Source organism: Pyrgilauda ruficollis, unplaced genomic scaffold (genome assembly GCF_017590135.1).
Source record: "Pyrgilauda ruficollis isolate IOZ18807 unplaced genomic scaffold, ASM1759013v1 scaffold117, whole genome shotgun sequence".
NCBI lineage: Eukaryota > Metazoa > Chordata > Aves > Passeriformes > Passeridae > Pyrgilauda > Pyrgilauda ruficollis.
Genome location: NW_024509988.1, coordinates 1,459,733 through 1,486,934, shown reverse-complemented (window position 1 = coordinate 1,486,934; position 27,202 = coordinate 1,459,733). Strand labels below are relative to the sequence as shown.

Below are 27,202 nucleotides of genomic sequence, written 5' to 3'. Positions count from 1 at the left end.
GGCCTCAAGTTTGTTTTATTCGGTATCTGTATAAATAAAACATTTGAATTATTAAAAAAACACAAACTCAAAGTCACAAGTGTCTAAAGTCCAACTGGGGCTGCCAGACCTCCTCAAACATGGGGGGGCCACAACCCAGGACCCCCATCCTGGAGCTGGGGGTGGGGGGCTATTGCTCGAGTTCAACCTGGTTCTGGAGCAGGGCTGGGGCCGGCAGGGAGGGGGCACGGGCTGGCTCTTAACCCCCCAACCCCACCTGGCAGCCAGGGGTGCCCAGTGGGTGGGGGGGCCACTTCCTGTCCCCCCTCCCCGGGAAGGCACAACGTGGTCCGTGCAGGTCGGACGGCTTCAAAGCAATGTAAGAAAAACATCCAGAAAAACATCCTCCCTCCACGGGAGTGCCCAGAACCCCACATCCCCCTGCCTCCCGGGCCGGGACGTGCCCCAGCTGGGGTGGGCTGCTTAAGGCATTGGCGGTGATGTCCCTGTCAGGGGGGGCTGCAGCCCCTTCCCCTTATTCCTTCTCCCGTGTCCACTTGATCATGGTCTCGGGCGAGCGGTAGAGGAAGATGAGCTTGGCGTAGAGCTCCTCCTCCAGCTCCAGCTCGCCCGTCTCCCGCACCAGGAAGATGTCCTGGCACAGCTTCAGGATGCGATCCACGTAGGGCAGCTCCTCGAACATGATGGAGTGCGAGACCTCGCTGAAGAAGCCCCGCACGAACTTGCCGATCACCAGCACGACGGACACGTAGAGCCCCATGATCCTGCAAGAGGGATGATCCTGGATCCCACCAGCGAGTCCTTGCGGATCCCCCCCACACCCTGGCACCCTCCACGTACCCGTAGCCAGCCAGGAAGCCCAGGCTGGGGGGGCTGACTTTGTCGTTGAAGATGATCATGGGGAGGATGTTGCCCTCCTGGGGTGGGGCGTTCTTCTGCCTCAGCACCCACCACTCCACAAAGTGCTCGCCAGGGCCAGAGCCCCTGCGCTCCTGTTTCAGATGCACCTCCACGTCCAGGTAGCTGTCCTCGTCATCTGCAGAGGGTGACACCGTCAGGGCACTGCACAGTGGCTGCTGTGCTCTTAAGGACAATTTTTTTGGAGGGGAGTGACACAGTGGGACTCGTGTCCTCGCTGTCCACGGGGGCTGGCGCCATCGGGTGTGCTGCCAGTGCTGATTTTTTAGGGAGGGACACACTGGGACTCATGTCCTCCCTGTCTTCAGAGAGGTGGCACCCAGTGCTGGTTTTCTTGTGGGGGATTGTGTTGGGACCTACCTGGCAGCAGCTGCTTGATAGGTTCAGCTTCGAGGCCGGTGGGCGCCCGGATGTATTTGGGGAAGAGGTTTAGCAATTCCCTGCAAGAAAGTGGAGTGATGGCGAGGGGGGGGGTGGGTTACACCATCCCACTGAGCACAGGGGTCCAGCCACCCCCTCAGGGGACACTCACACGGGCTCCTTCCTGGTGCCATCCAGCAGCTGGGCCAGCTGCAGGCGCTGGGGCGCGCCGGGCTCCAGGTCTGTGTCGTGTTTGCCGTAGGCGTTCTCCACCGTGCCCCCCTTGCCCAGGTCCCTGCGGGCACGAGAGGCTCAGTGTGGGCAGGGGGGTGCAGGCAGGGCTGGCTCCTCCCTGGCCGTGCCCGAGGTACCTCTGGAAGATCCAGTTGAAGTGCAGGGTGATGTCAGAGGAGCCGTTCTGCAGCTCCAGCCGCATCTGCTCGCGGCTGGGGGGGCTGACGCTCCACAGCGAGCCCGAGCTGCCCTCGATGCGGGCGGTCACGATGTCCTCCACGTCGTAGAGGCTGATGAACTGCATGGCCAGCTGCCAGCAGGGGGGACACAGCTCAGCCCCTGTCCTGGGGGCTCTGCCAGCCCCTGCCCCAGCAGCCAGCAGGGTTTTTTTGGGGTGGGGAGGAGGGATTTACCGGCTCGCTCTCAAACTCTTTGGTGAGCTCTTCGTAGTCCTGCGAGGTGAAGGGCTGGATGTATTGTTGCTGGGAGCTTGTGCTGAACAGAGGCTGGAGGGGACAGGGGGACATCAGCCAGGCAGGGCACCCTGGTGTCCCACCTGGGCACCCCAACACCCACCCCCACATGCTCACCTCGTACCCCCCCAGCTTGAGGGTGACGGTGACGTCGATGGGGTGGTTGATGATGCCCACCACGGAGCGCACCAGGGACATGAAGAGCAGCGGGAACCAGATGATGCCCACGAGGAAGAGGATGATGAGGCCTCCCATGCCGTACTTCACCACCTTCTTCTTCTTCTGCCCCTTGGGCTGGGGGTATTTCTGGGTGGGGGGAGACAGCACACAGTGTAGGGTGGGCTCAGGGGGACCCCAACAAACCCCCCAAAAGGGGTTCAGTGAGGGACCCTTCCTGGCATAGGGGCTGTACCTTCTCAGTCTCCCGGCTGCACTTGATGATGAAGATGTTGGCGTAGATGTCCTCCACACACATCCAGTTGGAGAGGGACAGCGTGGTGTCCGTCCACACCCAGTCCATGACGGCCCGCAGCTCCACCAGGAAGGGCACGAGGCGGAACCTGGGGGGACACGGGGAGAGGACAGTGGTACGGCACCCTCGGGGTGCCCGGGGCTCCCTGCGGCCCCGTGCCCTACCCCTGGAAGAGGAAGAGGTTGAGGTGGTTGTATTTCTTGGTGAGGAAGTTGCCCAGGATGCGGGTGGGGTAGCCACAGCGGATCTGGTAGGCCGACAGTCCAAAGTAGATGCACTTCACGAAGTACCACAGCTGGGCCACCGTGTTTTGGCGGAACAACCTGCGGGAGGGACGTGTCACCCTTCAGCCACCAGCCTGGGCCACCACGTGGGCACGGGGACACGAAGGTGCCACGCGAGTGCCACGCAGGGAATCCTTTGGGACGTACCTTTGGGTGACGTAGGGCAGGATGAAGAACATCCAGATGTGGATGCCGAAGACCAGGGTGACCTGGAAGACGAGCTTGCCCAGCACGGTCTTGCGGAGGTAGAGCGCGCGGTCGATGACCATGGTGCTGAACTGGAAGAGCAGCATGAACAGGAAAGCCTTCGGCACTTGGTTTTCCGACAGCGAGGAGGTGATGTCGGCGGCCGCCGTGTATTTCTGGGGTGCAGGAGAGGTCAGCATGTGGCCCAGCCTCACCCCGTGGTGGAGGCAGGACAGTCAGGGCCCTGTGGGACTCCCTGCTCACCCCAAAGGCCCAGAAGCCGAAGATGATGATGATGAAGTCGACCACGTCAGCCAGGAACATGTAGGCGTAGACGTCGGTGGCTGCACGGCTCTGTGTGTCCAGGATGTCCCGGCAGAACTGGCACACTGGCTGGTACACGTTCTGTGCCCTGCAGGGACAGGGGACACAGGGGACAGGTGACAGGGACCGCACCCCACAGCCCCCCCCAACCAGCACCGCCACGACTCACGTGGTGAGGAAGAAGCCCTTGACCCGCAAGCCAAACGCCTTCAGCTTCCTCTGAGCGTGGCTCTCTTCTGACACCTCCTCCTCCTCCTCCTCCTCTTCCTCCTCCTCGGGCCCTTGAAGTGAGGCACAGCGTGGGTGACAGCCAGGGTCCTGCAGGGCCACATCCTGCCTGACCCCAGCACCCTGGGGGTGCCGGCCTTGCTCCTCAGCAGGGCACGAGGGTTGGGAACGGGTGCTCACCTTCCACTGGAACCATCTCCGTTGTCTTCCTCCTCTGCTTCCTCCTGAAGCGGAGCTGCGTGGCCTCGGTCCCCTCTTCCTGCTCCACAGACTCGCCCTCCAGCTCCAGCTGCAGCTCCGAGGCTGCTTCCAGTGCTCCTGGCTGGGCTGGAGCCTCCAGCCCTTCCTCAGCCACCTCTGGCTGTAGGGACACGGCTTCCTCCGGCTTCTCCTCCCCTTCCTTGCTCTCATCCTTCTTGTCCGTCGTCTTCTCCTGGTCCCACAGCCCATAGGACTGTGGAGGGACATGGTTATGGGCCCCCCAGCCCCACACACCTCACTCTCCATCCTGCAGCATCAACTCCCACCAGCACTGGTGGGAAACCACGGCAGAGACCCCCAGCACCTGCAGGGCCCCCAGGAGCAGCTCCAGCTCCCCACAAATGCCCACCCACGGCCCAGGGCTCACCAGCAGCAGGGAGCGATGGAAGAAGAGGGCCAGGAGCTGCAGCAGGTCATACTTGATGTAGTGGATGGACTTCTCCAAGCCCAGGATGCGTGGCGGGAAGAAGGGCTTGCCCTCGTTGCGCAGCAGGGTGATGTAGCCATTCCAGGGGAAGAAGCCAAACTGGAAGAGGTATTTCACCACCACCATCATCTGTGGGGACGCTGGGGTCAGCGGGTGGCAGCAGGGGCCAGGTGGCATCGTCCCTTCGCTGGCCACCCCCTGCCCACCTCGGTGAAGACGATGGCGGTCACCCAGAAGCGCTTGGTGGGCCGGGGGCTGGAAAGCATGGCCCAGAGGAAGACGAGGATGGGCAGGAAGAGGGAGATGACGGAGCCGGTGACCATGTTGTTGAGGATGATGGTGAAGTAACAGAGCAGCTCGGAGTGGCCGGTCCCGAAGCGGTACCCGGCCAGCAGCAGCTTCAGGAACCGGTTGTGGGATCGGTAGAACCGTTCCGACTCCTCCAGCTCGGAGACACACAACCTCCTGCAGGATGCAGGGCTGGGGTGAGCCCCCCTGCTGCCCCCCCGTCCCCATCCTGCTGTCCCCATGTCCCCATGTCCCCCTGTGCACCTGCTCTTGAGGAGCTCACTGGCAGTCCGCCTGCGCTGCTGGGGAACGGCCAGGAACTGCTGAGCATCAGCCACGTCCTCCACGTTTATCACCTGCTCCTGGTTGCTGGAAGAAGGGGCAGCTCTTAGGCACCTGCTGGGGATGACAGAGGGACGGGGGCGAGCCCCCTGCCCCGCCTGTGGCGCTCCAGCAGCCCCCTCGGGGGTATCTATGCACCTGCCTGGAAGTGCTGCTTTGGAGCTCTGCAGCCAAGGAGCCGGGCGAGCTCAGCTTCTGCAGCAGCTCCTCCGGCAGCAGCTCTCTCTCGTAGAGCTCATCTGGGAACTCCTGGTTTATCTCCTCTCCCTGCGGCAGGCAGGACGTCAGTGCCACCGCGCGCTGCCACCCCCCGCGCCCCGCTGTCCCCCCGGGCTCACCCTGGCCAGCCGCTCCGCCATGACAAATCTCTCGAGGCACAGGACCTGCGACATGTCCGTGTGCTCCCGGGTTTGGCTGTCCAGCCACTGGGTCAGCCCGTCCACCAGGGCCTGGCACAGCAGCCACAGGAACCTCAGCATGTTCAGAACCCGCTGCAAGACGTTGCTGCGCTCTGCCAGGGCAGGAAGAGGCCTGGAGGGTCACTCGTGCCCACCCAGACCTCCCCAGCATCCTTGTGCTGCACTCCTGCTGCCCACCTACCAGAACTTTGCCCATCCTCTTCCTCCTGGCCTTCGGCCCCCTCGGCAGCCTCCACCTCTCTCCTTGTGCCATCCCCTCAAGGGTCAGGCCCCAAGGAAAGACGAACATCATTTTTGGGGCTCTTCCATCCACCACCCCATCCCCTGTCCCCCCGCAACCACCTTAACAACCGGGGTGGGCACCAAAGAAGCTGCACAGCTTGTGCCAAACCCCACTGCAGCCACCAGAGAGTCCCCACACACTCTGGGAGCACCGGGTTGTGTCCCCTCCTGCCCCCCAGCCCTATTTTGGGGTGTCACACCCACCTGCAGCGCTGTCGGTGGTGGGTGGCCTCGGCTGCTCGGGCTGCTCCTGCTGCTGCAGCACCGTCCTGGTGTTGGTCACCCAGGCCTGGTAGGCGAGCTGGAGGGGGACAGGGGCCATCAGCACCCTGGGGACACTGCCAGCCCTCTGGCTGCTCTGCAGTCCCCAGCCCTGCTCACCTGGAAGGCGCTCGGCCTCCCCGGCCGTGGCTCCTCCTGCACCTCTTCCTCCTCCTCGCTGTCCGACTCGAAGAGGAAGTATTCCCCGGAATGCAGCACTGCCGAGAGGACACAGGGCGTCACGGCACGGCCAGGGCCATGGCAGGGGTGTCACACCCCAGGCTGTCCCCGCTGCCATCTCCCAGGGCGCTGCCTGGCACCGAGGACACCCATGGGGACATCAAAGCCAACGACTCAACTGCCACGTCCCCAAAGCGGCGTCCCTCCGGCGCCAGCGTTCGGAGGTGACCGACGTCAGTGACCCCAAACCCAGCCTGGCACCCCCAGTCCAACACCCTGTTAGTGCTGGGGGCAGAGAAGCCGTGGTTAGTGCTCTGCCGCCGAGCCTGGGGACAGGGGACATGCAGGGTGTCACCCTGGCCAAGCAGTGCCACCAGCGTCCCTGCGGGTGTTAGCAGTCCCAGCGGAGGGACCTCTCCGAGGGGCTGAGCCCCGTTAGGCCCCGTGCCAGGGCTGTACCTGCGGCGTGGTCTAACCATGGCCGCCACCACCGCTCCCTCTGCCGGGACGGGTCTGCCGGGCCGCCGGGAGCTGCGGGATGGCAGACAGGGCTGAGCAGGGCCCTGCCCAGGGCACCCACCCCGCCGCGGGGGGACTCGGGGCACGAGGGGTCACCACGGTGCTCCACGGGGCTCCACCAGGATGGGCGTTGGCAAAGGGTCACAGTGACACCCGTGTGTCCGGAGAGGGGTTGGGGACACGGGAGGGACCCCCCGGCTCTCACCTGCTCTGGCTCCTTCCTGCCCCGCGCTGGTGGCCAGCTCCTGGTGGTACTTCTGCTGCTTGGCTCGGATCCGCTCCATCCTGGAGGCAGAGGATGCTGCAGAGCCCGCTCCCCCCGGCCCCCGGGGGTACCCCATACACAGGGGTGTCCCAAGGTGCAGGGAGAGGGGTCCCAGTGCCCCCCAAAACCCACTCACTGCCGCTTCAGCTGGTCCAGCGACTTCCTCTCGGCTTGCCGGTGCGAGCGCAGGCTCTTCAAGATGCTGGCCTTGAACAGTGCCACGCCCCTGGGGGACAGGGACAGTGCAGGGTCAGGGGGAGCCCCCAGCACCCACGGGGACCCTCCAGGACCCCAATCCCTCCTGGAAGCCTGCAGGGCAGAGGCTCGGAGGTTCCACATGACGTGCAAGTAGTAGGAGCTGAGGAAGATGCGGCGCTGGAGCAGGAGGAAGAAGAAGCAGATGCTGTCCCAAATGATGCCGGCCTCCTCCACGGGCAGCGTGCAGTCGTGGTCCTTGGGCATCGCCTTGGCTGGCAGGCAGAGGTGCAGGCAGGTCAGGCAGCAGCCCAAACCTGCAGCCCCAAGCCCCCCAGATCGCCCCCAGACCAGCAACTCACGGTTGTAGTAGCCCTTGACGGTGCAGACGAGGCTGAAGAGCTGGATCACCCAGCAGAACCTGCTCTGCATTTGCTGCACGAACACGCAGGACAGGAGCTGCGGGCAGAGAGGGCACGCACGGCTTTGTCACACCCCAGGGGACGCCCAGGGTGACCCGAGGAGAAGCCCGTGGGTCACAACGCACCGAGAGCATGTTTTTGGAGATGATGACGGCGATGTTGTAGAGGATGAGGCAGTCCCAGAGCACGAGGCGGGCGCGGGCCGGCTTGCGCAGCATGGCCGTGCCCGAGAGCAGCAGGTAGAAGCAGGCCAGCACGTAGCCCAGGCCAAAGAGGCTGATGCGGTTGGTACCGGTGATGAAAACCACCACCAGGACGACCCAGAAGAAGTAGTGGAACACCACCACCTTCACCATGTCCAGGTAGGACCTGCGGATGGGGTGGTCAGAGGAGCAGGGCCCTTGTCCCTTCCCAGTCCCCCCACCAGCCCTGTCTTGGGGGACAAAGGGCTTCGTCCCAGTTTATGGCACAAAGCCTGTGAGGGTCCAGCACCATCACCAGGGGTGTCCTGGACCACCTCATCTCCTTCCAGAAGAGCCTCAGGGTGTCCCTGCTCCAGCCATCAGGGGGGTCATGTCCAAAGGGACTCTGGCCCAAAGGGGTTCCAGTCCCATTCTTGAGGATCCCAGCCCGGCAGCTCCCACTGCCTGAAGGTCCCATCCTACCCACACCTCAACGGGTCCCACCCCAGGAGATTGGCCATCCAAAGGTGGGATCTCATCTTGTCCCTACCCCAAAGGGTTCCATGCCAGGGAGGGAGCCCATCCTATCCATACCCCAAGGTCAGAAGGGCTTGCCCTCGTTGCGCAGCAGGGTGATGTAGCCATTCCAGGGGAAGAAGCCAAACTGGAAGAGGTATTTCACCACCACCATCATCTGTGGGGACGCTGGGGTCAGCGGGTGGCAGCAGGGGCCAGGTGGCATCGTCCCTTCGCTGGCCACCCCCTGCCCACCTCGGTGAAGACGATGGCGGTCACCCAGAAGCGCTTGGTGGGCCGGGGGCTGGAAAGCATGGCCCAGAGGAAGACGAGGATGGGCAGGAAGAGGGAGATGACGGAGCCGGTGACCATGTTGTTGAGGATGATGGTGAAGTAACAGAGCAGCTCGGAGTGGCCGGTCCCGAAGCGGTACCCGGCCAGCAGCAGCTTCAGGAACCGGTTGTGGGATCGGTAGAACCGTTCCGACTCCTCCAGCTCGGAGACACACAACCTCCTGCAGGAGGCAGGGCTGGGGTGAGCCCCCCTGCCGCCCCCCCGTCCCCATCCTCATGTCCCCATGTCCCCCTGTGCACCTGCTCTTGAGGAGCTCACTGGCAGTCCGCCTGCGCTGCTGGGGAACGGCCAGGAACTGCTGAGCATCAGCCACGTCCTCCACGTTTATCACCTGCTCCTGGTTGCTGGAAGGAGGGGCAGCTCTTAGGCACCTGCTGGAGATGACAGAGGGATGGGGGCGAGCCCCCTGCCCCGCCTGTGGCGCTCCAGCAGCCCCCTCGGGGGTATCTATGCACCTGCCTGGAAGTGCTGCTTTGGAGCTCTGCAGCCAAGGAGCCGGGCGAGCTCAGCTTCTGCAGCAGCTCCTCCGGCAGCAGCTCTCTCTCGTAGAGCTCATCTGGGAACTCCTGGTTTATCTCCTCTCCCTGCGGCAGGCAGGACGTCAGTGCCACCGCGCGCTGCCACCCCCCGCGCCCCGCTGTCCCCCGGGCTCACCCTGGCCAGCCGCTCCGCCATGACAAATCTCTCGAGGCACAGGACCTGCGACATGTCCGTGTGCTCCCGGGTTTGGCTGTCCAGCCACTGGGTCAGCCCGTCCACCAGGGCCTGGCACAGCAGCCACAGGAACCTCAGCATGTTCAGAACCCGCTGCAAGACGTTGCTGCGCTCTGCCAGGGCAGGAAGAGGCCTGGAGGGTCACTCGTGCCCACCCAGACCTCCCCAGCATCCTTGTGCTGCACTCCTGCTGCCCACCTACCAGAACTTTGCCCATCCTCTTCCTCCTGGCCTTCGGCCCCCTCGGCAGCCTCCACCTCTCTCCTTGTGCCATCCCCTCAAGGGTCAGGCCCCAAGGAAAGACGAACATCATTTTTGGGGCTCTTCCATCCACCACCCCATCCCCTGTCCCCCCGCAACCACCTTAACAACCGGGGTGGGCACCAAAGAAGCTGCACAGCTTGTGCCAAACCCCACTGCAGCCACCAGAGAGTCCCCACACACTCTGGGAGCACCGGGTTGTGTCCCCTCCTGCCCCCCAGCCCTATTTTGGGGTGTCACACCCACCTGCAGCGCTGTCGGTGGTGGGTGGCCTCGGCTGCTCGGGCTGCTCCTGCTGCTGCAGCACCGTCCTGGTGTTGGTCACCCAGGCCTGGTAGGCGAGCTGGAGGGGGACAGGGGCCATCAGCACCCTGGGGACACTGCCAGCCCTCTGGCTGCTCTGCAGTCCCCAGCCCTGCTCACCTGGAAGGCGCTCGGCCTCCCCGGCCGTGGCTCCTCCTGCACCTCTTCCTCCTCCTCGCTGTCCGACTCGAAGAGGAAGTATTCCCCGGAATGCAGCACTGCCGAGAGGACACAGGGCGTCACGGCACGGCCAGGGCCATGGCAGGGGTGTCACACCCCAGGCTGTCCCCACTGCCATCTCCCAGGGCGCTGCCTGGCACCGAGGACACCCATGGGGACATCAAAGCCAACGACTCAACTGCCACGTCCCCAAAGCGGCGTCCCTCCGGCGCCAGCGTTCGGAGGTGACCGACGTCAGTGACCCCAAACCCAGCCTGGCACCCCCAGTCCAACACCCTGTTAGTGCTGGGGGCAGAGAAGCCGTGGTTAGTGCTCTGCCGCCGAGCCTGGGGACAGGGGACATGCAGGGTGTCACCCTGGCCAAGCAGTGCCACCAGCGTCCCTGCGGGTGTTAGCAGTCCCAGCGGAGGGACCTCTCCGAGGGGCTGAGCCCCGTTAGGCCCCGTGCCAGGGCTGTACCTGCGGCGTGGTCTAACCATGGCCGCCACCACCGCTCCCTCTGCCGGGACGGGTCTGCCGGGCCGCCGGGAGCTGCGGGATGGCAGACAGGGCTGAGCAGGGCCCTGCCCAGGGCACCCACCCCGCCGCGGGGGGACTCGGGGCACGAGGGGTCACCACGGTGCTCCACGGGGCTCCACCAGGATGGGCGTTGGCAAAGGGTCACAGTGACACCCGTGTGTCCGGAGAGGGGTTGGGGACACGGGAGGGACCCCCCGGCTCTCACCTGCTCTGGCTCCTTCCTGCCCCGCGCTGGTGGCCAGCTCCTGGTGGTACTTCTGCTGCTTGGCTCGGATCCGCTCCATCCTGGAGGCAGAGGATGCTGCAGAGCCCGCTCCCCCCGGCCCCCGGGGGTACCCCATACACAGGGGTGTCCCAAGGTGCAGGGAGAGGGGTCCCAGTGCCCCCCAAAACCCACTCACTGCCGCTTCAGCTGGTCCAGCGACTTCCTCTCGGCTTGCCGGTGCGAGCGCAGGCTCTTCAAGATGCTGGCCTTGAACAGTGCCACGCCCCTGGGGGACAGGGACAGTGCAGGGTCAGGGGGAGCCCCCAGCACCCACGGGGACCCTCCAGGACCCCAATCCACCTGGAAGCCTGCAGGGCAGAGGCTCGGAGGTTCCACATGACGTGCAAGTAGTAGGAGCTGAGGAAGATGCGGCGCTGGAGCAGGAGGAAGAAGAAGCAGATGCTGTCCCAAATGATGCCGGCCTCCTCCACGGGCAGCGTGCAGTCGTGGTCCTTGGGCATCGCCTTGGCTGGCAGGCAGAGGTGCAGGCAGGTCAGGCAGCAGCCCAAACCTGCAGCCCCAAGCCCCCCAGATCGCCCCCAGACCAGCAACTCACGGTTGTAGTAGCCCTTGACGGTGCAGACGAGGCTGAAGAGCTGGATCACCCAGCAGAACCTGCTCTGCATTTGCTGCACGAACACGCAGGACAGGAGCTGCGGGCAGAGAGGGCACGCACGGCTTTGTCACACCCCAGGGGACGCCCAGGGTGACCCGAGGAGAAGCCCGTGGGTCACAACGCACCGAGAGCATGTTTTTGGAGATGATGACGGCGATGTTGTAGAGGATGAGGCAGTCCCAGAGCACGAGGCGGGCGCGGGCCGGCTTGCGCAGCATGGCCGTGCCCGAGAGCAGCAGGTAGAAGCAGGCCAGCACGTAGCCCAGGCCAAAGAGGCTGATGCGGTTGGTACCGGTGATGAAAACCACCACCAGGACGACCCAGAAGAAGTAGTGGAACACCACCACCTTCACCATGTCCAGGTAGGACCTGCGGATGGGGTGGTCAGAGGAGCAGGGCCCTTGTCCCTTCCCAGTCCCCCCACCAGCCCTGTCTTGGGGGACAAAGGGCTTCGTCCCAGTTTATGGCACAAAGCCTGTGAGGGTCCAGCACCATCACCAGGGGTGTCCTGGACCACCTCATCTCCTTCCAGAAGAGCCTCAGGGTGTCCCTGCTCCAGCCATCAGGGGGGTCATGTCCAAAGGGACTCTGGCCCAAAGGGGTTCCAGTCCCATTCTTGAGGATCCCAGCCCGGCAGCTCCCACTGCCTGAAGGTCCCATCCTACCCACACCTCAAGGGGTCCCACCCCAGGAGATTTGCCATCCAAAGGTGGGATCTCATCTTGTCCCTACCCCAAAGGGTTCCATCCCAGGGAGGGAGCCCATCCTATCCATACCCCAAGGTCGGAATTCCAAGGGTGGAATTCCATTGTGTCCACACCCCAAGGGATCTCATCCCAGCTGGTTCCCATCCCATCCATACCCCCCAGGCATGCCATCCCAGAGGAGTGCCCCATTCACTGCCCTTAGGGAAGGCCCAGCCCCGCTGGGGGTGCTGTGCTGGGGGCACCCACTTGCAGTAGATGAAGTTTGGGGTGGGGTTGTGGTGCTCCTGCTCCCGGTCCAGCCGGTCGGAGTTGTCCCCGGCCGCCTGCAGCCACGGCTCGGAGCGCTCGGCCTCGAAGACGCGCCACTGCTGGGCCACGCACAGCAGCAGCAGGAAATCATCTGGGGGAACAGGGCTCAGCCCGGGCCACAGCCTTCCCCAAAACGCTGCTACCCCCCAAACCCTGCCCCGAGGCGTGGGGCACCCCCATGCTGCCCAGGATGGGGAGCTCTTTAATTCCCTCCAGGCAGGTGGGGCTTTCCCCATCCCCTCCTCCTCTTTAACCAAGTGTGGATCTCTCCAGGCCCCTCCTTTTCCCAAAAAGGGATGGGAAAACAATTAAGGTCCCCCAAAAAGGGGTGGGGTTTGCCATGGCTCCTTCTCCAACGGGGTGTGTGTGGTTTAAGCTCTACCTCCAAAGCAGTGGGGCTCTTAAAGCTCCTCCACCCCTCCTGCCTGTCCTTCCCTGCTCCTGGGGGCAGGATGGACCCAAACGATGGCTGGGGGTCCCAGAGGTCAGGGGGGCTGGAGGAGGGTGACACCCCATGGGCACAAAGGTGCCAGGGGCTGGAGTAGGGGGGCCAGGGGGCTGCCATGGCTATGTCACCCCAAGGGCAGAGGATGCCAGGAGCTGGAGTAGGGGGACAGGACACCAAATGGGCAGGCAGGGGGCTACTCACTGATGAGGTTGGTGGATTTGGGAGCCTCGAAGAAGTCGGGCAGGTAGAGCCACTTGACGAGGGCCGAGTTGAGGGGAATGGTATTGCTCCAGCGCCAGGGATAGTCTGGGGGGCAGGGGGCACCATCAGCGCCAGGCCTCCCCTCCAGCCCCTTCCCAGGGCAGGCCAGCGGTGCCCCACAGAACGGTGGGGTGCCCCCCGTGCCCCTTACCCATGCAGAGGGCGGGTGGTATCCCCAGGCACAGCAGGTACTGGTAGATGAAGTAGATGACGAGGAAGAGGCAGTACTTGGGCCAGAGGCGGGCGATGGCCGCGCGCCGCCGCCGCGTCAGCATCACCACGAGCCAGCAGCCGTGCAGGATCACCACGAAGTTCATCCGCTGCCCGATCACGTTCACCATCATCAGGAAGCAGATCTGGGGGCGCAGGGGGGCTCAGCACCGGGATGCTGCCAGCGCTGGGACCCCCCCAACAACGCCCTTGCTCCCACCTCCAAACCGAACTTGTAGTAGAAGTAGTTGATGAAGTATTTGGCGCAGCTGACGAGGCCGAGGTCCAGGTGCTCGCGGGAGATGTCCTCGAAGACAGTCTCGGTGACGGGGGCCACCAGCTGGTGCTGCTTGCGGTGGTACTGCTGGCGCCGGTACACCACGGCCTCGAACACCAGCAGCAGCAGCACCTGCAGGTGGTTCTGGGGGAGCAGGGCACGCTCAGCACCGCGGCGTGAGGACAATCCCCCCGCGGCGGTCCTCATACACAGCATCCCTCCAGGGTCTCAGAAGAGACGCTCAGGACCACGCTGTGAAGGCAGGGATCCCCTCCGGGTGGTCCCCGCGGTCTCCCCGTGCCCACCTTGACGTATCCCCAGTTGGGGAAACCCTTGCGGATGCCGAACCAGTTGGCAGGGTCCACGGGGCCACGGTAGAGCGTGGAGTTGCCCAGCTCCTCTGGGGTCAGGTTGGTGCCGTTGGGTAGGGGCTGCAGAGGGGAGCACCGGGGGATGGGTCAGCGCCCCCCCAGGTCCCCCCTGCAGCCAGGGAGCCCCCCACAAACCGGCCCCGCTGGGCACACCTGGGTGCAGTTGCTGAAGTACTCGTGGGGGTCCACGACCTCCAGCTGGTAGAGCATCTTGCAGACGATGATGATGCAGGTCCAGACGGTGGAGAGGCACGAGGCCATGTGGCGGAAGCGGCAGTAGGGCACGGCCAAGGTCCACAGCAGCACCAGCAAGAAGTTCATCACCGAGACCTGGGGCAGAGGCCGTGTCTGCACCTGGGGGGGGCCCAGCTGAGCCCCCCAACCCCACTCCCCCAGGGGTACCTCCTCCAGGGCCACCCAGACAGTGTAGAGAGCCACCAACTTGACGACGTGGAGCTCCAGCAGGCGCCTCATGAAGACCTCCCCGCGTGTCACCCTGTCCGAGAAGGCGCGGCCCAGCACGACCAGGCGCTCCAGCACCAGCCCCCATTTGTTGGATGCTGTGGGACACGGACCCTCATGGACACCCCCGCAGACTTGCTGGCACTGAGGAGACCCCAACCCACCCCCTGTGTCCTCCCCAATCCATTTCCACAGCTCCCCAACACCTGGAGAACAACCCAATCCATCCCTGCAACCTCCAGCCTCTTCCTGGCTCAGAGGGCATCCCGATCCAGCCCTGCATCCTTCCAGACTTGGAGGGGACCCCAATAAATCCCTTCACTACACTGGTCCCACTCCAGCTTTCAGGACACCCCAGCTTTCAGGACACCCCTCCCAGCCCATTCCTGGCTCAGAGAACATCCCAGTCCATCCCCACACCCTCCCAGACCTGAAGGACACCCCAATCCATACCCTAAGTCTTTTCCAGGCTTGGAGGATGCCCCAATCCACCTCCATACTGTCCCACACTCAGATATCAACCCAAACCCACCTCCCTACCCTCCCAGGTCCCTCCTGGCTTGGAGGACACCCCCTCCCAGGCTGTGCCCCATCCCTGCCCTGTACCCAGGGACGCCGTGTCCGAGTCTCGGGACCAGGCGGTCTCGGCAGAGGCCACATCCCGCAGCAGGCGGCTCCCGTGCAGCTCCTCAGACCTGTGGGAAGGGGGCTCAGAGCAGGGACGGGGGGCTCGGGGTGCAGGGGGGTCACCCAGCACCCGCTCCTACCTGGGGATGTGGTCTGGGGCCGGAGAGGGGGGGCGGATGTGCTGCAGGTCAGTGATGAGCATGAAGGGCTCGTGGAAGTAGTGGAGCTGGAGGATGCAGGCCAGGAGGAAGAAACCCATCATGAGGATGCTGGAGAAGAGCTTGGAGACGCTGAACTGCTGCAGGCCCATGTCGCTCAGCCTGGATGGGGACAGGAGGGTCAGCACGGGGTCTCATCCATCCCACCCCAACCAGGCACTGACCCCCACACCAGGGCTCAACCCCAACCTGCTCCGTGCCTCGGTTTCCCCAGGTGCAACCCAGCCCTTGGCCATGCCCTGGTGCCACCTCGGGGCTGGTGCCAGCAGGGACCCCACAGAGGGCAGGGGACACTCACTGGTCATCGTTGAGGCCCGTAATGTTCCTCCAGTACATGGGGAAGTCCTCAAACTGGTAGGTGTAGGTGGCGATGAGCACCAGCATGGTGTAGGCCACCACCAGCCACCAAAAACCCTTGAGCACCTTGCGCCACAGGCTGTAGTACACCTGCGGGGACAGGGACATCAGCAGGGCCACCCTGGAGATGGCACAGGCCCCCAGGGGTCCCCAGCCCCTGCACCTGGAACAGCATGAGGCAGAGGAGCAAGAGGAGCATGTAGACGATCTTGTAGAGGACGAGGCGGCCGGCGAAGGTCACCACGATGAACTTGGCAGCGCAGACACAGATCCAGAACTTGGCAAAGAAATTCCTCACCACCTCCCCCAGCTTGTGCAGCACGTCCCGCATCTGGCTGGTTTCTGTGGGGCACGGAGGGGCTGCAGCAGCTGGGCGGGGGCACCGGGGTCCCCCCCACAGCGGCGGGGTGCTCGGCGTGGGTGACACCAGGAGCCCTCACCTGTCTCTGCCACAGACACCTCCAGCAGCGGCGTGGCCGGGGCCCTCCTCGTTAGCACCTTCTCGGTAACGAACCTCCGCAGCAGCATCCAGAAGGTCAGGGTGAGCAGGAGCTGCGGGGACAGGCGGTGAGCGGGGACAGCCGGGCGCTGTCCCACAGGGGTGTGACAGTGACAGTGCCACGCTCACCTTTGCCCCCAGGGCCATGCAGGGATAGTTGGGATGCACCAGCCCCAGCGGCTGCAGATGCATGAAGCTGATGTGGGTGGGCAGCTCGGCGACCACGTCCATGGCCCAGACGTACTGCAGGCTGCACAGGGCGATGGCGTAGAGCACCAGGAAGGGCGAGCACAGCATGGCGAAGTGCCGGCGGCTCCGCACCGTCCAGATCAGGCACGCCCAGAGCAGCAGCACGAAGGTCAGCCAGCTGTGGTACATGATGCTCCACACCTGCGGCCAGGGAGGATGAAGGCTCAGCCCACGAGGTGCCCCCACCATGGCCGTGTCCCCTCCCCAGGGCCGTGTCCCCTCCCCAGGGCCGTGTCCCCTGCCAGCTCTTTACCATCATGGCGATGAGGGCGGACACGTAGCTCTGCTTCATGAGGACGTGGCCCAGGCTGCGCAGGGGCAGCCACGCCGACGGATGCCTCCTGCCTGGCATGGGGAGAGGGAGCGTGAGGGACCCCAGGATCCAGGCAGGGTTTGGGGAGGGGCAGCACGAGGCACCCCCAGGATCCAGGCAGGGTTTGGGGAGGGGCAGCACGAGGCACCCCCGGGATCCAGGCAGGGTTTGGGGAGGGGCTGGGGTCAGACTTACGTGTGTTCAAGACGTGGACGGTGCAGTTCTCGGTGCTGGTGCCCGGTTTCCCAGTGCTGGGGTAGAGCATGGGCTGAGGACAGAGAGGGCTCAGAGTCCATCCTGGCACCCCCGTCCCGCACCCATTCCCTGCACAGCCCCCCCCAAACCCACCTTGGTGTCCTCAGCCACACGGTGGGTGTCCTGGGGCCAGCTCTCCAGCTCCACCAGGTCCCTGGGACGCGGCCGTGCCGGTGCCACGGTTCTCTGCGAGGGGCAGAAGCCAGCTCAGGGCACCCACTGCCACCACTGGGGAGCAGGACCCTGCCCCAGCCCCCTGCCAAGGCACCCCACACTGTGGGCACCCCACTGCCCCCATCTCCCTTGCACCAGCGCCAGGGCAGCCACAGCCAGGCACATCGTCACCAATGTCACCGCTGTCACCAGCGGGGTCTGGCTCAGCCCTGCAGCCCCTCACCTTGGCATCCCGCCAGCGCAGCTTCACCAGGGTGGCCACGGTGTAGTAGAGCAGGAGCAGGACGCCAGGGTTGGCGTAGACGGGCCAGGGGTGGCTGTTGTTGAGGTCCAGGGTGTTGGGCTGGGAGCAGTTGTAGTACAGGATGATGTCCTTGAAGCCAAACACCCTGCGGGGACAGAGGAGCTGGCATCAACCCCAGCCAGCACCAGGAGCCAGGCTCACCATCCCAGAGGGATGCTCTGGATGCCCTCCCCGGGCTGGGACGGGGCAGCTCAGCCGGGCACAGCTCCCTCCCTGGGACTCACCGTGCCCAGATGGTGGGCGGTGGGAACACCCCCTGGACGAAGGGGGTCTGGTAGGCATAGAGGCACAGCAGGTGGCAGGCGCTGTAGATGCCAACCAGGATGCAGAAGACGTTGAAGGCCTGGTGGCTGGAGGGGAGGTGACAGGCCCACCACGTGCACAGCCCCATGAACAGCAGGAAGTAGACGCTGGAGGAGGCGGAGGGCAGGGTGATCCCTGGGGAGCAGAGCCCACGGGCGGTCAGTGCACAGCCCGGCAGCCCCCTGGGCTGAGCAGCATCCCCTGGGCCGAGCAGCATCCCCTGGTCTGAGCAGCATCCCCTGGGCTGAGCAGCATCCCCCTGGGACGAGCAGCATCCCTCTGGGACGAGCAGCATCCCCCTGGGCCCAGCATTCCTCCTCAGAGCAAGCATCCCTTCCCCTTGGACCGAGTTTTCCACCTTGGATCAAGCATCTCCTTCCTCTTGGTCCAAGCTTTTCCCCTTTGGACTCTAAGCCCGTCCTCAGACCACACATCACTCCTGCTTGGAATGAGCATCCTCCCTCCTTGGACTGAGCATCCCCTCCCTCTCCAGACCAGGCATCTCTTCCTCCACAGAGCAAGCGTTTGACCCTCAGAGTGAGCAGCTCTCCCCTGGACTGAGGTTTCTCTCTTGGATTGAACAATCACCCCTTCTCCTTGCACAGTTTTCCCCTCTGGACCAAGCATCCCTCCCTCCCTGCACTGAGCTTTCCCCTTGGATGCAAAACCCTCCCCTGACGCACCAACCACGCTTTCCCTCGGACCGAGCATCACACCCACCCCGGACCGAGCATCCCCCCTTTGCACCAAGCATCCTCCCCAGCAGCTCGCCCCCCACGTGCCCCCCAGGCCGTGCCCACCTGCCAGGGCCAGCAGCAGGATGCTCAGGCCCTTGCCAGCCTCCCAGAGCAGGGAGTGAGCCTTGTCCCGCAGCCGGCTCCGCAGCCGCGAGTCCCTGTGCGCCGCGCGCCGCTGCCGCCCCGCGTCCTTCTCTTCCCTCTGCCGGGGAGAACCGGCGTGCTCTGAGCTCAGCGAGCCGGCCCCGGGCAGCTCCGGGCCGTGCCTCAGTTTCCCCGCTCTGCGGAGGGCAGGACTGGCCGGCCGGGCGGGCTCAGTGCCCGGCACCTGGCCGTGTTTATCTGTCAGCCGCCTGGAAAGCGCCTCCTCAGGGCGCCTGTTTTCCTTGGCTCCGGCAGCCGGCTTCCCAGCACTGAGCTTTTTTCCAGGCTCCCTCCCGGGCTCACGGCAAAGGCATCCCTGCCGGCCGCTGCTCCGGTTACAGCCCGGCACGGCCGGGGCCAGCCTCACAGCCGGGGCTGCTGGGGAGCCACTGGGGCTGTGTCTGCCACCAGCACAGTGTCCCTGTCACCTGCTGGCACTGCCAGGTGGGGCTGGCACGGCACGAGCGAGCTCGAGCTGGGGGCCTGCACCCCAAAAACACCCACCCCATAAACACCCATCCCATATACACCCACCCCATAACTGCCTGCACCATAAACACCCACCCCATAACTGCCCACCCCACAACTGCCCACCCCACTGTCCCAGCTGTTTGCCACCCTCCCTGCAGCAATGCCAGCACAAACACAGGCACTCCCGCACGGCTGAGTCACCCTAAGCTGTGTGACAATGACCAAGCCCTCTAACCTGGCCAAAACTGCCCCAAACTGGGTCTCCAACCCCTGGGGATGTCCCCATTCCAAGCCCCAGGCTGTGCCCAGGGAAGGGACAGGGGCCAGCCAAAGACAGGCTGGCAGGGACCCGGTGGCATGCGGATGGTGGGATGTCCCCATGGCAGTGGGGGTGGCTCTCACCCACTCCGAGGACTCCAGGGACTCGGGATTCCCTCTGGAGGGGGCAGGGCTGAGGCGGCGGCACAGGCACAAGGACAGTGACGAGACCAGCAGGATGCCAACGTCGGGTGCCACCAGCCGCACCGAGTTGAGAATGTCACTCAAGTCCAGCCTGGGGGGCAGAGGAGGGCTCAGGGGTGACCCCCCAGCCACTGCCAGCCCCCAGCCCCACAGATGAGAGTGCCCTTACCTGGTGACCCCTATGTGCCGAGCCAGGACCTCCCAGGAGCTGCCTGTGGGGAGGAGGGGGGCACTGAGGGGGACAGACCCCAGTGGGCAGGCACTGGGCACCCCCCAGCACGGGGAGAACACTCCCATCCATGGCAGGATGGGCTCTGTGCCCAGTGCAATGGGCACCCTGGCATGGCACGGGATGTCCCCAGAGGTGGCACGTGGCTGGGACCCTGCAGAGCCTCAGCAGCCCCCCAGCAGCACAGGGAGCAGGGCTGGGGGTGGGTGGGTGGGTGAGGGTGGGCACGGGCACCCCCTACTCACAGCTGGGCCCCAGCAGCTGGTCCAGGACGGGCAGTGTGTACAGGCATATCTGGAAAACCAGGTGGGCGAGGAGGAAGAGGATGCTGATCCCCAGCAGAGCTTTGAGGATGCGGCTGCTGTGACCTGTGACAGGGGCAAAGCTGTCACCCACCAGCCAAGGACACCAGCAACCCCAGCAGGGACCCTCAGGAAGAGCTGGGAAGGGAGCACTGTGCCAGAGATTCCAGGGCTCTGCCCCAGGGTCGGGATCCCACCAGGGCTCTGCCCTCCCCCAGCCCAGGACCACCCTGCAGCCCCAGCTGGCACTTCCCTGGCCCTGCTGGCCTGGGACCACCCCAGGGTGCAATCAGCACCCCAATCCCTGCTGGACATCCCAGGGAAGGCTCCAGGGGTCCCCATCCCTGCTGGAACACCCTGGGGATGGCTCCAGGGGTCCCCATCCCTGCTGGAACACCCTGGGGATGGCTCCAGGGGTCCCCATCCCTGCTGGAACACCCTGGGGATGGCTCCAGGGGTCCCCATCCCTGCTGGACATCCCAGGGATGGCTCCAGGGGTCCCTCCCACTCCAAAGCTTGTCAGCCCTTCCACCAGCTGCAGCCGTGCCCCCATCCCAGCCGGCTCTCCCCCCATCCCAGCCGGCTCTCCGGGCCCTGTGCCCGTTTTCCTGGCCAGGGGGTGGGGTGGGCAGCGAGCCCACCACAGCTGTGAGCTGCCCTGGGGGCGGCCCCGGGCCAACAGCTCTCCCTCCACTTGTTTTTTCCTGTAAATCCAGGCAAAGGCTCTCGGCAGTGCCGGGATCCGGGGCCGTGCGAGCCCATGAAATATTCAGAGGGTAAAGCTTTCAGCTGTGGCCGTGCCAGGCGCTGGGGGTGGGCTCCAAGCCGGGCACAGGGGGGCTACGGGCACCTGCCCCGGTGTGGGTGACCCCCGAGGCCACCAGGACGCCCCGGGCAGGGCGGAGGGGCCGCTCGTGGTGTGCCCACACAGCCCAGCCCTGAGGTTTTTGGTTAATAAGGCTCCAAACCGGCCCTTGTGGAGCACCAGGGCTATTAATAGCCCCTCTGGGCTATAATTAACAGAGAGAGGCTCCACACGGAGCCACAGTGCCCAGGCGGGGTGAAACCGCAGCGAGGTGCCCGCGGGAGGGGGTGGCAGCTGCCCTGGTGCCCACCCCCCGTGCCAGCCTTACCTGTGGTGAAGCGCGAGGAGGGCCCCGGGAACCAGGGCAGGAGCAGCAGGAAGAGCAGGTACACCAGGGACAGGACGTTGTAGCGGAAAAGGCAGGCTGGGGACAGAGGGACAGGGTTAGTGACAGCCATGTGGCGCAGGGAGGGCTCACAGCTGCACCCCCCCCTCACCGTGGGGAGCCCCAAAAGAGGGGCAGCCCGAAATGCCAGGTGCTGCTGGGGCCCTGGGTGATGCCAGGTAGGACGAGGGGGTCAAGCCCCCAAAAAAGTGCCATCAGAAAGAGAGACACAGGCCGTGCCACTCCTGGGGACCCACATTGGTGACAAGGAGAAGAGGGGACACCAGAGGTCCCACACACACGGGGTGACAGGGGAAGAGGAGCCATGAGACAAATCTGCAGCGTTTCCACATCACTCCCACCAAAGCAGCTGGGCACTGCAGGGACCCCCAGCCGTGACCCCTGCAGGGCTGGCACAGCACCTGCCCCCTGCCCTGCTCTGGGTGTGCCACCAGCCCAGCACCTTCCCCCTCACTTATTTTTAGACCTAAATTACAGCTTGTTTGCAGGCACGAAACTGCCCGAGCAGCCGGGCCGAGCCAGCGCCCTGCGGGGACAGGGACGGGGACGGGGACAGGGACGTGGCGGGGCACCTGCCACCCCAGCTAGGGACTCAGCGTTCCTGTCACCACAGTGACAGTGACAGCCAGCAGCACATGCACCAAGACAGGGACGGGGACAGGGACGGGGACAGGGCACCTGCCACCCCAGCTAGGGACTCAGCGTTCCTGTCACCACAGTGACAGTGACAGCCAGCAGCACATGCACCGGCAGGGGCTGGGAGCAGCCACGGGGCAGCCCCGAGGGCGCGGGGATGGGCACGGGCAGGATGTCCCATGTCCACCGGGACACCCCCGGGACCAGTGCCCGGCTGGGGACAGGGACATGAGCTTTGTCACCGTGCTCCGGGCAGTCCCAGGACATCCCCCATCCCCTCTGCTGCAGACCAGGGGGATGGGGGGGTCCCTCTGGGACAGCCCAGGGAGGGGACAGCCACAGCGTTGGTGACCCTGGCTGTGCACGGCCAGGGCAGAGAGCTGCTCCCCTTGGCACCACACCTGGGCAGGGGTGACACGGGGGGGTGACACGAGGGGGGTGACACGGGGGGGGCTCAGCCCTGACCCCGTGGGACCGGGGGGGGTGAGGGGGGCCCGGCCGGGCGCCAGGGACACGCTCAGCACCGCAGCCCGGCACAGCCCTTCCTGTGTTTACCAGGTTTCAATGGGACAACACATCCTGGGGAGAGGGACAGCGCGGGGACACGGCACAACCCGGGGGACAGCGGGGCACTCTCGGGGACAGAGCCCCGGGACACGTCCCACGCTGGGGCTAGAGCCAGCTCCGGCCCCGCTGGGGGTCCCCAGGTGTCCCCAAGGCTGCGAAGCACAGCCTGGCCCCGAGCAGGGCTGGGGGGCACCGGGACCGCCACCAGCGGCCACCTCCCCGCGGTGCCCCGGGACGCGTCCCCTCCCGCAGCCGCTGCCGAGGGCTCCTGGCTGTTTCGGCAAACCATGATCTCATGGAGCAAATATTCCAGCCGAGAGGAGCCTTCCCGGCACGGGGGCGAGACGCTGCTCCGGCTTCCGTGGGAGCCAGGCAGGGCCCCTCGGTCACTGTCACCTTGGCCAGTGGCAGCGCCACCCAGCCAGCTGTGAGCCACCCCAGCGTGAGCCCCCGGCCCTGCACGGCCACCTCCTGGGCACGGGTGGCACCGAGGGCACGCGGTGGCACGGCCGGGAGCCGCGGCGAGAGCGCGGATCACCGCCGGGCACCGGGGGCACCCGCCCGCCGAGCCCGGCGTTCGGTGCCAGGGGGTCCTGGGGGTGCTGCTGGCTCCCCCTGCACCCCTCAGGCTTCACCAGGAAACCTCCCAGAAGCGCTCGATGGCTTCAGCCAGCATGGCAAAGGGGGGAAAGGAGGGAAAGGAGGCGGTGGCAGGTGACAGCTTGCTTTGGGGGCACCCTCGGAGCCCGGCCTGGCACCCCCGGCTGCAGCGGGCGTGCCGTGCCCGGGTGCGTGGGTGCTCCGTCCTGCACAGTCGGAGGGAACCGGTTCCCCGCAGTGCTGACGGCGGGGAAAGCGCAGGCACGGGGAGAAAAACCAGTTTGGCGTGTGGGGAGAGCACACCCGCCCTGCAGCAGCCGGCTGGGGGTGGCTGCAGCACCGGGGCACCCACAGCCCCCTCCCCACGCAGGCAGGGCCCTCGCCCACGACACCCACGGTGCCTCTCTGAGCACTCACCTTGTCCCCTGAGCCAGGTATCCAGAACTGGCACCCCAAATCCTGCCCGCCCAGCCCCGTGACCCCCGAGCAGCCCCCACGCCGCCGGGAGCTCCCCGCCACCGCGGCCGGCACCGGCAGCACGTGAAATATTAACGACATTAATGAGCCGGGAGGAGGATAAATTACAGATAAATTACAGCACTGGCGAGCTGGGCGGGATGTGCCGGGGTTCCTCCACGCCAGCCTTAATTGAATTTCCCCGTGGGAGGGGATTGGGGTCACTGGGCACCCCTGGCAAAGTGGGGGCAGCCAGGAGGAGTGGGCACCAGCGCCTTTCCCAGGGCACTGGGCTGGGAAGAGGGCTGGGGTCTGGCACAGCCCCACCACTGCACTCCCAGCCAGCTTCCAGCAGGGATCCATCCCAGCTGCACGGGGAGAGGGGGCTCCCAGACCCCCAGAGCTGGGGGAGCCCCCCAGAGCAGCCCTGCAGCATGGCTCTGCGCCCACACCGCGCTCGGCGCCGCTGCTCTGCCGGGACCTGCTCAGGATTAATTAGCAGAGCTCTTTAATTCCCTGCCCTGCTCCCTCACACGGCCCGTTACCTGCTGCTGGGGCCAGGCAGCTCTGCCAAGCTGCCTCCCAGGTCACCAGCCCCAGGGACCCTGACAGGGTCCCCAAGGTGTCACTTGGCTCCCAGGACTCGACTCTGCACCGGCTGGCTGCAAACCAGAGGCGGGGTGAGGAACCCAGAGGCCTCATCCCAAAATCCCAGCAGTGTCATTATCCCTGTCCCAAAATCCCGTCGCTGCGGCTCTCCCTGTCCCAAAATCCCATCACTGCGGCTCTCCTGTCCCAAAATCCCAGCAGCCCCAAAGCAACAAGCCCTTGGGCGAGCGGAGCTGGCCAGCGGCACATTCCCAGGCTCAGCCCCTCTTTCCAGGAAAGAGCAGCCCCACCGGCTCACCCACCATATCCTGTTTTTGTGGAAAGTTCATCCCAGCTCCCGACCCTGCTCCTGGGAATGCCACAGGGATGCCCCAGGAGGGCTCCGGGCCGGGTGCCAGCGGGTGCCCCGGCTGCCAGCCTGGCAAATCCCAGCGTCAGCCAGGAGCTCGTGCCACGGGACAGGGAGCTCAGGGGACAAGTGTCAGGGACACCCCCGTCCCTGGCACACGCCAGGAGGGCACAGCCCGTGCCACAGGGCTCCCAGAGGACACATGAGGACACACATTCCCAGGGCCACCAACGTTCCCAGTGGGGCCGTGACCGTGGCTGCCATGTGGCAGCGCCAAGCTGTGCCCAAACCCTGCTGTCCTCACCCAAAGGGGACCCGCTGCACCCCTGGGGAGCCCCCCACGGTGTCCCCCACCTCACTGGGGCTGTGGGGGCTCCGTCCTGGGCAGCCTGGCCCTGCATCTCCATCCCATCTTATCCTGCCATCCCATTTATCCTGCCATCCCACCCCCTCCCCTCCCCCTGCGCCCGGGAGGAAGCAGCAGTTATTGCTCTTGGAGACAGCGGTGGCTTTGCTTTTTTTTAATTTTTTTTTATTTTTTTAAAATAGGGCTTTTTTTTGCCTCCTCTATTTTATTTCCCTGGGTTTTATAAAAAGCACCTGACCGCAGGAGGCAGCTGCTGCAGCCCACGCTGGCACACCCAGCTGGGCTCCAGCCCGGTGGCACCCGGGACCCCCAGGGACCCTGCCCGGGCAGGGGGGGGCTGTGTCCCCACACCAGGGGGGTCGGGGGGCACCAGGGGAAGGGGGTGCCACCCTCACCCATCACCTCTGCCCACGGAGCCACGGATCAGCGTGGCCACGACCGGCACTGGGGGTGCCCGGTCCCCCCTTGTGGGGATGTGCTGTGCCCCCCACAGCGGCTCCAGCACGCCGCAATCCCAGCAGGAAGGACGGAGCCGGGGTGGGGACACAGCCCAGGCAGGGCTGGGACCCCCCAGCGCTGTGCCAGCCGGGGGAAGCCGGGGGGCTGCCCCGCGCCCCGGGCCCGAGCCCTGAGCCTCCACTCGCCCCGAGCTGGCCGGGAGCCGCGAGCAAACATCCTCCGGACGTTCGGGGAGAGCCGAACTGCCAGGAAAGGCGGCTCGAGCTGCGGGGCAAACCCTTCCCCCAGGTGCAGCGGGACGAGCCACACCCCCCGTGCCTCAGTTTCCCCCGGCTGCTCCTGCGAGACCCCTGGGCGCTGCTGAGTCACCCCCTCTCGTCAATCAGCTGGAGCAGGACCGAGTCCCCGCCCAAGCGGGGCCCCAAATTTAAACAAGCCACCTACAAGCTCAGCGCGGGGAGGGGACAGCAAGGCCACCGGTGTCCCCAACTGCGGGGGACCAGCGCTCCCCAGCGTACCCCGTGCCGGAGCAGGGGGCAGAGCCAAGCAAGCCCGGCAGGATTTGGGGCCAAATCAGCGTTCTTTGGAGCAGGAGGGCCCCGCGGGAGGCTGGCCCCGAGGCCACGTGTCGCCCCGGGCACCCATGGGATGCACCCGGCAGCTCCCGCGCCCCGGCCCGGGCAGCGCCGCAGCCCCCGGGGCCAGCCCCGCTCGGGGCTGGGCTCTAAGGAACCTCCTGACATCCTGCGCGATGCTCTGAGTCACTGCCCCAGCAAACCGAAGCAAAAGCAGCTTTTTTTTTTTTCCAAGAGTCACCGACTTCCTCCGCCGCAGCGAGGCTGTGTCCGGGGCCAGCGCCCCGAAACCCAACCCCGCTCCCCAAAACGCAGCTGGGCACGGGGCTGCTCGGCTGGACGCCCTTCCCTCGGCCGGCCGCGTGTCCCTCTCTCTCTCCAAGTGACACTATCCCAAAAGTCCTTCTAGGGCCACCCCAGAGCTTCCCGGGGCTCAGCCCCCCAGCAGGGCTGGTGCGAGCCCGGTGTCGGTGGCAAACAGCCCTGGCACAAGCAGCCCCTCGAACGATCCTCGCTATAAAGAGGTTTTTCCTTTGCGTTTACGCAAACGCGGTGTCCCCGAAGAGGCTCCGGAGCAGGCGGGCTTCAAAGAGCCGATTCTTGTCCTGCGCGTCCCGGGACACGGGGATTTTCCAGGCCGGTGGCCAGCCGGTTGCCTCGGTGGGTGGCACATCTGCCATCAAAGGCCGACAGTGCTGCGAACGGGCTGGTGGCAGCCTGGGCACCGCCGAGCCGCAGGGACTGGGGTGGGCACTCTGCTTGCCGGGACCCACCCGGGCACGGGGACAGGGTGGGCGCCACAGCCCCCCGGGCATCGCCCACGCCGCCGGAACCACCTCCGCACCCCAGCGTGCCACCGCGGCACAGCGACCGCGGCGACACGGCTGTGACCCAGCTGGGTCACCTGCACCGCGGACAGCCCCCGGGGCATCGGGGGGGACACGCACACACCGCCCGCCCCGGAGAGAGCGGCAGCGCTCCCCGCGAGCGGGCTCGGTCACGGCGGGGTCTCGGGTCCCCGCGGGGGGACAGCACCGCCCGTCCCGGCACCGGCGGCTCCGGGATCCCAGCCGCGGTTCCTGCGCGCAGGGATTCGCTCGTCCCCGGCTTCCCGGCGCTTCCCGCGCCCCTCGCCCCACGTGCCGGGAGAGCCCCCGCGCCCCGCAGCCACCGGGACAGCCCCGGGGCGCGCCCCGAGCCACCCTCCCCACGGGCGGGGGTCGCAGCCCGGTCAGCTCCGGGGGATCCCCGCACTCACCGGCGAGCAGGGCGAGCGGCAGCAGCAGCCAGTAGAGCCCCTGGCAGAGCCCCCGCCGGTTCATCCCGCCCGCGGCGGGGGGGGCCCGGCCCGAGCCGCTCCGAGCCGTTCCGCCCCGCCGGGGCTGGGCTGGGCTGGGCAGGCCCCGGTGCCGACGCCGCTGCCCGGTCCCGCGG

The 27,202-nt window shown here is 65.8% G+C and overlaps 2 protein-coding genes across 8 annotated transcripts; both read right to left on the bottom strand.

Moving 5' to 3' along the window:
* Window positions 1–27,202, bottom strand: PIEZO1 (piezo type mechanosensitive ion channel component 1). 5 transcript variants are annotated; one of them, XM_041483448.1, is made up of 51 exons: window positions 27,027–27,202; window positions 21,073–21,168; window positions 19,883–20,005; window positions 19,578–19,620; window positions 19,349–19,499; window positions 18,395–18,533; window positions 17,516–17,729; window positions 17,211–17,376; window positions 16,907–16,999; window positions 16,754–16,826; window positions 16,499–16,590; window positions 16,126–16,386; window positions 15,938–16,049; window positions 15,661–15,839; window positions 15,439–15,587; window positions 15,063–15,242; window positions 14,902–14,990; window positions 14,236–14,393; window positions 13,987–14,163; window positions 13,768–13,893; window positions 13,406–13,606; window positions 13,127–13,331; window positions 12,916–13,020; window positions 12,204–12,357; window positions 11,376–11,619; window positions 11,191–11,287; window positions 10,935–11,103; window positions 10,771–10,860; window positions 10,575–10,654; window positions 10,310–10,381; window positions 9,791–9,888; window positions 9,614–9,710; window positions 9,309–9,383; window positions 9,047–9,219; window positions 8,852–8,976; window positions 8,632–8,736; window positions 8,294–8,552; window positions 4,108–4,296; window positions 3,660–3,933; window positions 3,421–3,532; window positions 3,192–3,339; window positions 2,889–3,103; window positions 2,622–2,780; window positions 2,398–2,545; window positions 2,103–2,291; window positions 1,926–2,018; window positions 1,650–1,822; window positions 1,451–1,573; window positions 1,279–1,358; window positions 841–1,036; window positions 1–764 (listed from the first exon to the last, which is right to left on the bottom strand). In XM_041483448.1, the coding sequence occupies exons 1-51, from the start codon at window positions 27,088–27,090 to the stop codon at window positions 515–517; spliced, it is 7,383 nt and encodes a 2,460-aa protein (XP_041339382.1). In that variant the 5' UTR covers window positions 27,091–27,202; the 3' UTR covers window positions 1–514. The 5 variants fall into 5 exon arrangements, with proteins under 5 accessions (XP_041339382.1, XP_041339399.1, XP_041339392.1 ...); XM_041483465.1 differs by having other exon boundaries at window positions 2,889–3,019; XM_041483458.1 differs by lacking the exon at window positions 9,309–9,383.
* LOC121362195 (piezo-type mechanosensitive ion channel component 1-like) lies at window positions 4,493–7,986 on the bottom strand. Of its 3 annotated transcripts, XM_041483512.1 has the most exons (13): window positions 7,466–7,986; window positions 7,281–7,377; window positions 7,025–7,193; window positions 6,860–6,949; window positions 6,664–6,743; window positions 6,399–6,470; window positions 5,880–5,977; window positions 5,703–5,799; window positions 5,398–5,472; window positions 5,136–5,308; window positions 4,936–5,064; window positions 4,720–4,824; window positions 4,493–4,632 (listed from the first exon to the last, which is right to left on the bottom strand). In XM_041483512.1, the coding sequence occupies exons 1-12, from the start codon at window positions 7,694–7,696 to the stop codon at window positions 4,786–4,788; spliced, it is 1,350 nt and encodes a 449-aa protein (XP_041339446.1). In that variant the 5' UTR covers window positions 7,697–7,986; the 3' UTR covers window positions 4,493–4,632; window positions 4,720–4,785. The 3 variants fall into 3 exon arrangements, with proteins under 3 accessions (XP_041339446.1, XP_041339466.1, XP_041339457.1); XM_041483532.1 differs by lacking the exons at window positions 4,493–4,632; window positions 5,398–5,472 and having other exon boundaries at window positions 7,025–7,188; window positions 7,466–7,985; XM_041483523.1 differs by lacking the exons at window positions 4,493–4,632; window positions 5,398–5,472 and having other exon boundaries at window positions 4,940–5,064; window positions 7,025–7,188; window positions 7,466–7,984.

Excerpts from the sequence above, each read along its gene's own strand:
- LOC121362195 (XM_041483512.1), bottom strand. The coding sequence starts at position 7,696 with ATGGTGAAGGTGGTGGTGTTCCACTACTTCTTCTGGGTCGTCCTGGTG. Across the intron at positions 7,378-7,465 it reads TCTCCAAAAACATGCTCTCG|CTCCTGTCCTGCGTGTTCGT; the intron begins GTGCGTTGTGAC and ends CTCTGCCCGCAG. Across the intron at positions 6,471-6,663 it reads GCAGGAAGGAGCCAGAGCAG|CTCCCGGCGGCCCGGCAGAC; the intron begins GTGAGAGCCGGG and ends GCCATCCCGCAG.
- PIEZO1 (XM_041483448.1), bottom strand. The coding sequence starts at position 27,090 with ATGAACCGGCGGGGGCTCTGCCAGGGGCTCTACTGGCTGCTGCTGCCG. Across the intron at positions 16,827-16,906 it reads GTGTGGCTGAGGACACCAAG|CCCATGCTCTACCCCAGCAC; the intron begins GTGGGTTTGGGG and ends CTCTGTCCTCAG. Across the intron at positions 765-840 it reads GGCTTCCTGGCTGGCTACGG|GATCATGGGGCTCTACGTGT; the intron begins GTACGTGGAGGG and ends TCCCTCTTGCAG.